Source organism: Aulonocara sp. 'chitande type north' Nkhata Bay, unplaced genomic scaffold, assembly GCF_057382095.1.
Source record: "Aulonocara sp. 'chitande type north' Nkhata Bay isolate Kocher_YH1m ecotype deep benthic unplaced genomic scaffold, A_spYH_male_GT1.1 unmapped_scaffold_45, whole genome shotgun sequence".
Lineage (NCBI taxonomy): Eukaryota > Metazoa > Chordata > Actinopteri > Cichliformes > Cichlidae > Aulonocara > Aulonocara sp. 'chitande type north' Nkhata Bay.
In genome coordinates this window covers 270,699-281,525 of record NW_028234377.1, presented here as the reverse complement: position 1 = coordinate 281,525, position 10,827 = coordinate 270,699, and the positions used below count along the sequence as shown (strand labels likewise).

General features: G+C 43.8%; 1 protein-coding gene across 1 annotated transcript; it reads left to right on the top strand.

The window, feature by feature from the left end:
* The first annotated feature begins 2,140 nt into the window (after window positions 1-2,140).
* LOC147299954 (uncharacterized) lies at window positions 2,141-7,758 on the top strand. The gene has a single exon (XM_086285219.1). It carries the CDS (start codon window positions 4,494-4,496, stop codon window positions 6,648-6,650), a length of 2,157 nt encoding a protein of 718 aa, XP_086141345.1. The 5' UTR covers window positions 2,141-4,493; the 3' UTR covers window positions 6,651-7,758.
* Window positions 7,759-10,827: the final 3,069 nt, after the last annotated feature.

Genomic DNA, 10,827 nt, shown 5'->3' with positions numbered 1-10,827 from the left:
AGCCTAAAAAAATGGAAAAACAAAAAACAGAAAAAGAAGCCTAAATAGAGTGGATACTAAGGATGGGGGTGCCAGAAAAACAAGATGATAGACAGAGTGGACTAAGGAATAGGGGGTGCCATAAAGAAAAAGGATAGAAAGAAAGCTCCCCAAGTAGGGTTGAGAAGAAGAGAAAAAAGAGAGAGAGTAAGAAAGCTCCCCAAGTAGGGTTGAGAGGAAAAGGAAAGTCACGTAAAAACAGAAAAAGTGACGGAGAGAAAAATAGAAAAAACTAAGTACAGAAAAAATTAAAAAGCCAAGAAAAAACCTAAGTAAGAAGAAACAGAAAAAAGTAAGACAAAAAAGTCAGAAAGAAAAGCTAAGAAAAGAAAAAGTATAAATAGAGGACAAACCAGTCCCTACCCTCATTGAGCCCAGCCTGATGAAGGCGAAGTAACGCCGAAACGTCGCGACGGGCTCAATAGAACAACTAATGGCCACTACTACCCAATGATGGGCAATTTTTTGATCCGGGGGCATCAGTGCCTACCCCAGTCGAGTGAGCGTGCACCAGGGGACCCAGACTTCTGCCTGGGACCCCTTTCTTTCCCCAAACCCTTACCAGCCAGGTCCCGGTGGAGTGGGCGATGCCCCTACCCACATCTCCTTCCCTAACCCTAACCTATCCCCCCCTCCCTGTCCCAAACCCCAGAAAAAACAGAAAAAAAGCCTAAAAAAATGGAAAAACAAAAAACAGAAAAAGAAGCCTAAATAGAGTGGATACTAAGGATGGGGGTGCCAGAAAAACAAGATGATAGACAGAGTGGACTAAGGAATAGGGGGTGCCATAAAGAAAAAGGATAGAAAGAAAGCTCCCCAAGTAGGGTTGAGAAGAAGAGAAAAAAGAGAGAGAGTAAGAAAGCTCCCCAAGTAGGGTTGAGAGGAAAAGGAAAGTCACGTAAAAACAGAAAAAGTGACGGAGAGAAAAATAGAAAAAACTAAGTACAGAAAAAATTAAAAAGCCAAGAAAAAACCTAAGTAAGAAGAAACAGAAAAAAGTAAGACAAAAAAGTCAGAAAGAAAAGCTAAGAAAAGAAAAAGTATAAATAGAGGACAAACCAGTCCCTACCCTCATTGAGCCCAGCCTGATGAAGGCGAAGTAACGCCGAAACGTCGCGACGGGCTCAATAGAACAACTAATGGCCACTACTACCCAATGATGGGCAATTTTTTGATCCGGGGGCATCAGTGCCTACCCCAGTCGAGTGAGCGTGCACCAGGGGACCCAGACTTCTGCCTGGGACCCCTTTCTTTCCCCAAACCCCTTCCCTAACCCTAACCTATCCCCCCCTCCCTGTCCCAACCCCAGAAAAAACAGAAAAAAAGCCTAAAAAAATGGAAAAACAAAAAACAGAAAAAGAAGCCTAAATAGAGTGGTTACTAAGGATGGGGGTGCCAGAAAAACAAGATGCAGAGTGGACTAAGGAATAGGGGGTGCCATAATGAAAAAGGTTAGAAAGAAAGCTCCCCAAGTAGGGTTGAGAAGAAAAAAAGAGAGAGAGTAAGAAAGCTCCCCAAGTAGGGTTGAGAGGAAAAGAGGAAAGTCACGTAAAAACAGAAAAAGTGACAGAGAGAAAAATAGAAAAACCTAAGTACAGAGAAAATTAAAAAGCCAAGAAAAAACCTAAGTAAGAAGAAACAGAAAAAAGTAAGACAAAAAAGTCAGAAAGAAAAGCTAAGAAAAGAAAAAGTATAAATAGAGGACAAATCAGTCCCTACCCTCATTGAGCCCAGCCTGATGAAGGCGAAGTAACGCCGAAACGTCGCGACGGGCTCAATAGACACACTAATGGCCACTACTACCCAATGATGGGCAATTTTTTGATCGGGGGGCATCAGTGCCCACCCCAGTCGAGTGAGCGTGCACCAGGGGACCCAGACTTCTGCCTGGGACCCCTTTCTTTCCCCAAACCCTAACCCCGTGCGTTTCCTGCCTCACAGAGGTGGCAGGCTCAGTCCCCTTCCCCTAACCCTAATGCCCACTCCAGTCGAGTGAGAGTGCACCAACAGGGGACCAGCAATTGCTGGGACCCTGTTTCCTTTTCCACACCCTAACCCCTAACCCCTAACCCCCCTCCCCCCTCCCCTTCTAGCCCTAATTTAAGGGAACCACAAAAGCCTACATAAGGAGAAAAAAAGCCTGCATAAGGAGAAAAAAGCCAAGAAAGAGCAGAAACAAAAGGAAAGGATTTACAAGAAGGGGGTGCCATAAAAGAATAAAGAAAAATACAGAACATAGGACGGGATGTCTAAAGAGAAGGGGGTGCCATTTACAGAAATATGAGAAAGTCACGTAAGACAGAGAAAAAGAAAAGACGGAAAGACAAGAAGTCCCGTAAGAGAAATAAAGAGAATGCATAAAGAATAACAGAAAGAATAAAAGAACAACAGAAAGAAACGGAAAGACAGAAAGTCCCGTAAGAACAAAGAATAACAGAAAGAATAGAGAAAAACGGAAAGACAGAAAGTCCCGTAAGAATAAAGAATAACAGAAAGAATAAAGAAAAACAGAAGTACACGGAAAGACAGAAAGTCCCGTAAGAATAACAGAAAGAATAAAGATAGAAAAAGGGAGAGCTAAAGCAGCCAAAGCTGAGAAACAGAAAAAACTAAGAAACAGAAAAGTTAAGAAAAACAGAAGTAAAAAAGAAGAGTATAAAAGGCCCAGAGTGGCAGAACTAAACACAAAGAGCGGGTGGGCCAGCCTGAGGAAGGCCACATTGAGCCGAAACGTCGCGAAGGCCCACCGCAGTGCACTACACCCGCTTAAGGGTAATTTTTTGAACAGGGGGCACCAATACCGGTCCCAGTGATGGACCGTGCACTTAGGTTCCGGCATAGCCGGGCCTAGTCTTTCCCCACATCCTTACCCTAACCCCTTTGCCCCCCTCCCCCCTCCCCCTCTAGCCCTAACCCTAAGGGAACTTTAAAAGCCTAACTAAAAGGAGAAAAAGACAAGAAAGTTCAGAAAGAAAGAACAGAGTACACAAGGAAAGGATTTACAGGAAGGGGGTGCCATAAAAGAGAAATATAGACCACGGACGGGATGTCTAAAGAGAAGGGGGTGCCATTTAAAGAAATATGAGAAAGAATAAAGAAAAGAACACAAGTGAAATAAGGAGAAATAATAAAGAAACACAGAAAGAGTAAAGAACGACAGAATACAAAGAGAAAGATAAAGAAACACAGAAAGAATAAAGAACAAGAATAAAGAATAACAGAAATACAAAGGGAAGGATAAAGAAAAACAGAAAGATAAAGAACAACAGAAAAAGATAGAAAAAGGGAGAGCTAAAGCAGCCAAAGCTGAGAACAAGAAAAAACTAAGAAACAGAAAAAGTTAACAAGAACAGAAAAGGAAAAAAAAAGGAAGAGTATAAAAGGCCCAGAGTGGCAAATCTGAACTCAAAAGCGGGTGGGCCAGCCTGAAGAAGGCTCAGAGAAGCCGAAACGTCGCGAAGGCCCACCGCAGTGCACTACACCCGCTTAAGGGTAATTTTTTGATCAGGGGGCACCAATACCAGTCCCAGTGATGGACCGTGCACTTAGGTTCCGGCATAGCCGGGCCTAGTCTTCCCCACACCCTAACCCTAAAAAATAAAATAAAAAAAATACTTACCTGTAGAAAAATTAAAAAATACTTACCTGCCGCCAAACCTGTATAAAAGGAAAGAGAAAAACACTTAAGGAAAAAACCTGTAAAAGAGAGAAGGAAAATACTTACCTGTCCTAAAAACCTATATAAAAGGAAAAAGAAAAGCACTTAAAGAAAAAACCTGTAAAGAAAGGGAAAAGAGAAAAAATTAAAACAAAGAAATACTTACTTGTTGAAAACCTGTATAAAAGGAAAAAGAAAGGTCGTACCTGACAGAGTCACATTAAGCCGGGCCAGTCTGAAGAAGGCACTACTCCGCCGAAACGTCACGTGGGCCCCGAGCTACTTCACCCAAGATATGGGCAATTTTTTGAACACCCGGGCAGGGTCTCCATCTCCCGGCCCCCATTGATGGACAGTGCACCCAGGACCCTTTAGGGGGGCCTGCTTTATCTCAACCCTAACCCTAAACCAAGCCTATAAAAGGCTGCACAGTAGAGAGGAGCTCATTTGGGAGCTGACCGTTGAAGAGGCAACATCTCTCTCTCTCTGTGCATTCCCAGCTTATTCATTGTGCCCCAGCCTGAGGAAGACCTATCTTGGGTCGAAACGTCGCGGCAGTGGGCACATTAATTCATTGGTTTTCACTTATTAAAAATTAAACAATTTTATTAATTTCATCTATTTTTGTTTAAAAACAAATTTCATTTACTTTTTTTACTTTTTCTTTTTTCTCGCCTTGTTTGTGATTGTAAATTCATATACACATAATTTACATATCTAACTGGAATAAATAGCACATTAAAACAATTATTAAATAAAGATAACAAAGGCGACATCAAGAGATAGAAAAAAATCCATGGGGTCCCGGATGGACTCAGAAGGCTGGACGGTGGTGCGTCACGGGAGAGGGCGGCTGCCTTCCCGTAGACGTGTCCAGCGGGGGACAAGTGGCAGGGGTGGAGGGATGGACCGAGCACCGTCTGGACCCTTTCGGGACCGGACTCAATTCCACATCCCTAACCCTTATGCATCGGTCGTGAGAGGTGAGCACCGCTACAGTGAGCCAGATCTCTTCCACGCACCTCAGCGGAGCCGAATGAGAGAACGACCGGCAACAGACCGCTACGCAGCCCGACAGGCAAGTTGGACCGGACGGGACCGCCGATTTGAACAGATAACAGCTCAGGACAATTGGGACCAGAGAGGAGATCGCGGCTGGACAGCTGGGGCGAGCAGACGCAGATCGCCCCCCGGACGGGACCGCCGATTTGAACGGAGGACAACTCAGAACAATCGGTACGTAAAACCCGCCCGAACTGAACGAGCTGGACCCCCTGCCAACAAAATATTATCAGATGACCCTGATTTTTCTGCGAAGGTTCGCATTATGCACAGACTAATTAAAGCGGTGCACCATCTGAAAAATGTGGCAAGTGACAATTATCCCCCTTCTCTGAATAAAGTAGCCCACAATCTAATGACTGTGATTAAGCCAGCCATTCCCAACAAAATGACACAGACTAAGATTGAGGGAAACGCGAGGAACTGGGCTCATACAGCCATTTTGATCCTTCGAGATCACTATACTGAGAACATTGAGAAGGATATAAAAACACTTTCTGAGTTCCCTATACAGGATTGGGGGGGGCCATTCGAGATCGCAACTTCCTGGGCCAAGAGGAACCTGGGCCGTCGCCTGCAACCCGAATCCCTGGAGCAGGCTCGAGCAGAGATTATGGTAAAGATGGCTGAGCTCAGGGCAGCCACTATAACGGTGGAGACGACTACTGCCAGCGAACCCGTGGAACAGCCACAGGAGGACGAGAGAATGAGACAACTAGACATTATTGAACCCCTTGCTGAGGTAACACAACAAACTGTTTCACACACACAACACACCCAACCTCAGACCGGGACCGGCCGCAGGATAACCGTTTCTGCACAGGTCCATGAGCCACCTGCAAAGATCATCACATCCAAAACAACGACGGCAACAATGACAGACCACGTCAGTGGAGATTGGTCACCCTTTTCTGAGAGGGAGGAGGAAAAAGAGAGCGAACCGACACTCACCGCTCCTCCGGAGACTCCACAAGCGCCAGAACCCACTCCGGCGGAAACCACTCCGGCGGCACCGAGGGACCAGAGAGTGAAGAAAATCCTCGTTGCACTCCAAGATACTCCAATCCAGGAGATATCACCTTCTCCCTCCATCCAGCCACCACAACCTGTGGAGGAGATGAACACTGAGGTGCTGGACCTCACACAGGGGGAATCCACCCCCCAAAAGACAAAGCAGGATAACACAGCTACAGTGGCCAAACCACAACCAGCGACTCACCTGGGCCCACGTCGCAGCAGCTTGGACAGACTGAACTCCTGTGTACAGACTCGACTCCAAATGAGAACAGCGGAGGAATCGCCTTCATCGTCTTCTCCTCCTTCACCAGCCTCATCAGAGCAGCAGGTGCGGACCCCAACGAGACATCCTAACACCCGCAGGAAACTGAAAGACTGGCATCTACACATCAAGGAGCATTGGATCATCGTCGGCGACTCCAATGTCAGCAGACTTCCTCCTTTTGCAACTGACAGCCTGCAGATCGACAGTTTCCCGGGAGCCAAATGGTGGCATGCAGAGAATCTGCTGGAGAGAGCCACCACTGACACATCAGTGACAACACTGGTCCTGTCCTTTGGGATTAACAATAGATCACAAAGGGACAAAAATGTGCCAATACTGGAGCTGAAAAGGGCACTGAGAGCAGCTCGAGAAAAGTTCCCTGAAGCTGACATTTTTGTGCCTGAAATTAACTTTTCTTCTGCCCTTCCTCAGGTGGAACAGGACACATTACTGCACCTGAATGCTTTCATTACAGGTTTAAAGAACCACATCCCAGCTCTCACTCCAGACATTTTCACCACGGAAGGTGATGACATTCATTGGTCACATGGTACATCTGAAGCCATGCTACAACACTGGGAAATGTACCTAAACGGGGAATCCCCATAAGCCTATTTAACCGGCAGGGGAAAAGTGATGTAAATGTGGTAAATGTTGTAGATGGTTTTATGAACTTGTCCAAAACATTCCAGCCTTCCACTGCCCAGCGGACCCTACTAAATAGGGGCCTGACTTTTATCCCCACAAAAGGGTACAATAAAAATTTGCGATTACAGTGTAAATATGACATTCAACAGTACCATAGACGAATCAAATTGGCTGCATTTTATGGGGATAAAAATGAGACTGAACCCCAACCTTTCACTCCAAAATCAGAATGGTCTCCGTCCATTGCCCAGCTTCCACCCCAGATCGGCACCTTGATAAAAGCAGATTATGAGTATTTCCAAAATCAATTTCATGTAGAACGTATTAAACCTAATTTGACAACAGAAGAAACAAGGGCCCTAACAGAACTGAAAGAAAATAAACAAATTATTATAAAACCAGCGGACAAAGGAAGCGCGGTTGTAATTCTGGACAGAGAACAGTATTTGGAGGAAGGCTATAGACAATTGAATGACAAAACATACTATTTGAAACTTAAAAAACCCATTTTTCACGACACAATACCTATGGTGGAAAAAATCATTAACAATTTACACCAAAAGAAATTCATAAACGTAAAACAAAGGAACTATTTACTGGGGTCTGCTGAACCAAGGGGAAGGCTCTTCTATATGCTGCCGAAAATCCACAAAGACCTGATAAAATGGAGTGTCCCCTTTCAGGTGCCCCCAGGAAGGCCAATTGTCTCTGACTGTGACAGCGAAACTTATCACACAGCAGAGTATTTAGACTATTTTTTGAATCCTTTATCCACAAAACATGCAAGCTACATTAAAGACACATATGATTTTGTGGATAAAGTGAAGCAAATAGAAGTCCCCATTGATGCTTTTCTGTTTTCCATAGATATTGACAGCCTTTACACAAACATTGACATTGGTGAAGGCATTGACTCCATTAAGAGGGTCTTTCAAAGATACCCGAATAAGAAAAGACCGGAAAAGGAATTACTACAACTTTTAGAAATAAACCTCACAAGGAACGATTTTGAATTCAATGGTGACTTCTATTTACAAATCAAGGGGACGGCTATGGGGAAAAAGTTTGCCCAAGCATATGCAAACATCTTCATGGCAGAGTGGGAAACTGCTGCACTAGATAAATGCATAAAGAAACCACTGCATTATTATCGCTTTCTGGACGACATATGGGGTGTCTGGCAACATTCTGAGCAGGATTTTGAGATGTTTCTTAGGACTTTAAATGACCACAATGCTTCTATTAAGCTTAAATCAACCATCAGTAAGACCTCTATTGATTTTCTTGACACAACCACCTTTAAGGGCACAAATTTCATAAATGATCACAAATTGGACATAAAGGTATTCTTTAAACCTACAGACACTCATGCCCTACTATTTAAAACAAGCTTTCATCCCAAACACACATTTGCAGGAATTGTCAAATCTCAGCTGTTAAGATTCCACAGAATCTGCACACAGAAATCTGATTTTGGAACTGCTGTCAAGACCCTCTTCTCTGCTCTCTCCACTAGGGGGTACTGTTGGTCTTTCCTAAGGAGATGCTTCAAATCATTTTTGCTGACAAAACCAATTGATGTTTCCCCTTTACTTCCAGTGGTCATCACATATGCCCCCTGCACCTGCAAATTAGTCAGGGCTATTAAGAACAATTTCCAGAACCTGTCTCGGGATGTCCAGACACTCCATACTCACAGAGTGATTGCTGCCTTCAGGAGGCATAAAAATCTGGGTGATCTCCTCATTCGAGCGCAAATCACACCTCTCTCTGTGCCTAGACAGAGACATCAAGGGCAATTTTTCCAACATCATAGGTTGGTGCGAAGCCACTCCAATGGTCAGGTTTTTCTGTCATTGTGCAAAGGGACCCCGAGGTCCAAAAACTGTATATATTTGATTGCATGCAAGAGATGTGGGATCCAGTATGTGGGAGAAACTGGTAACACACTGCTCACCAGATTCACTCAACACAGATACAACATCACACGGAAAAAGAACACTCACACTCACCTTGTCAAACACTTTTTATTGCATGGCTGGGATTCTGTCACAGCGACAGCCATTCAAATCAATTCGAGGTGGACAACACAACAGAGATGGAGAGCTGAGAGGATTTGGATAGCTAAACTAAATACAGTTTATCCAAATGGCCTCAACGAAAAGGGTTATAGGAGGTATTAATACAACAACGTGTATATAGTTAACATTTCATTACTTTCGTGTGTGTACTTATGGACATTTTGTCACTGCACTGGGGACCTCGCCTTTTTCAGGTCTCACAGGGGAGCATCCTGGCCTTGAAATTGACCCTAACCCTAACCTCAGTGACCCCCAGAATAATTGGCCTCCTGCCCTAAACCTAACCATTTGCCAATCTGAAAAAAACCCCACCTCTCTGACCAAATCTATAACACTCCATTTGAAACCCCACTGGTGGGGTCCTGGACGCCTGAGAAGGGAGCAGGTATGGTCTGTGCATTGGAGCACAGACCATACCATACAGGTAAGTATTTTTCAGGGTTTTTCCTGAAAAATACTTACCTGTTAAAATAAAGCCTGTATAAAGGAAAGAAACAAAAGGGAAAAATACTTACCGAAGAAAAAACTTATTAAAGGAAAAATACTTACCTGTAAAAGAAAGCCTGTATAAAGGAAGACCTCATATTTACCTGGGCTCAACTGAAGAAGGCACTTCTATGCCGAAACGTCTCGCGATAGCCCACTAGCTCTCAAACCCAAGACATGGGTAATTTTTGGAACCGCCGGGCAGGGCTCCTCGGCCCCCATTGATGGACAGTGCACGTCAGGCCCCTGGTGGCCTGTTTTCACCTAATCCCTAACCAGGGGGGGGGTTTGAAATTTAAAACTTTGAACAAAAACCTAAAAAGAAGGAAAGAAAAAAAACCTAAAAAGAAGGGAAAGGAAAAAATAAAATAAAAAAATACTTACCTGTCGCCAAACCTAAATAAAAGGAAAAAGAAAAGTAAGAAAATATACTTAAAGAAAAAAAACCTAAAAAGAAAGGGAAAAGAAAAAAATAAAATAAAAAAATACTTACCTGTCGCCAAACCTAAATAAAAGGAAAAAGAAAAGTCTTACCTGACAGAACCTATATAAAAGGAGTCACAATTACCGGGCCAGTCTGAAGAAGGCACTACTCAGCCGAAACGTCACGACGGCCCCAAGACAGTTAACCCAAGATATGGGCAATTTTTTGAACACCCGGGCAGGGTCTCCATCTCCCGGCCCCCATTGATGGACAGTGCACGTCAGGCCCTTGGTGGCCTGTTTTCACCCCATCCCTAACCAGGGGGGTCCCCTAAAACACAAAGAAAAACGTAGAACACAAAGACAAAGAGTCACAGAAAAACCAAGTAGGAAAACAAGACAAAGTCACGTAAAAAACCAAGTAGGAAACAAGGAAAGGACATAAAAGGAAGGGGGTGCCAAAATCATAAATATGAATAAAGATCAAAGGACGGGATGTCAAAACAGCAGGGGGTGCCATGAAAAACAATAATATAGAAAACAAGTGGAGAAATGAAGAAAAGTAGACAAAGAGAAAGTCACGAAAAAACAAACAGAGAAAGAAAAGTAAGAAACAAAGATAAAGACAAAGAAAGACAAAGAGAAAGTCACGAAAAAGAAACAGAGAAAGAAAAGTAAGAAACAAAGATAAAGAGATGAAAAGTAAGAGAAAACATAAGTACAGTAAGACAAGGAAGTCACGTAAAGAGAAAAACAGTAAGAAAAGCAAGTAAGAATTTTTAAGAAACATAGTAAGACAAGAAAGTCACGTAAAGAGAAAAACAGAAAGAAAAACAAGTAAGAAACACAAGTTGGAAACCCAAGAGTGGGAGGAGCCAAGACAGAGTATAAAAGCCAAGAGAGGCACAGACAAGACAGAAGTCAAACAGACACAAGAGAACACACATTGGGCCAGCCTGAAGAAGGCACAGATATGCCGAAACGTCGCGAGGGCCCAATGATGTAAAATGCGCATACACCCAAGATGGGTAACTTTTTGAAACAGGGCAGGGACATCACCACCCAGCCCCATTGATGGCCCGTGCACTTCAGGTTGCCAGCTTGCTGGCGGCCTGCTTATTTACACAAACCTACCCCTAACCCTCCCC

Excerpts from the sequence above, each read along its gene's own strand:
- LOC147299954 (XM_086285219.1), top strand. The coding sequence starts at position 4,494 with ATGGGGTCCCGGATGGACTCAGAAGGCTGGACGGTGGTGCGTCACGGG.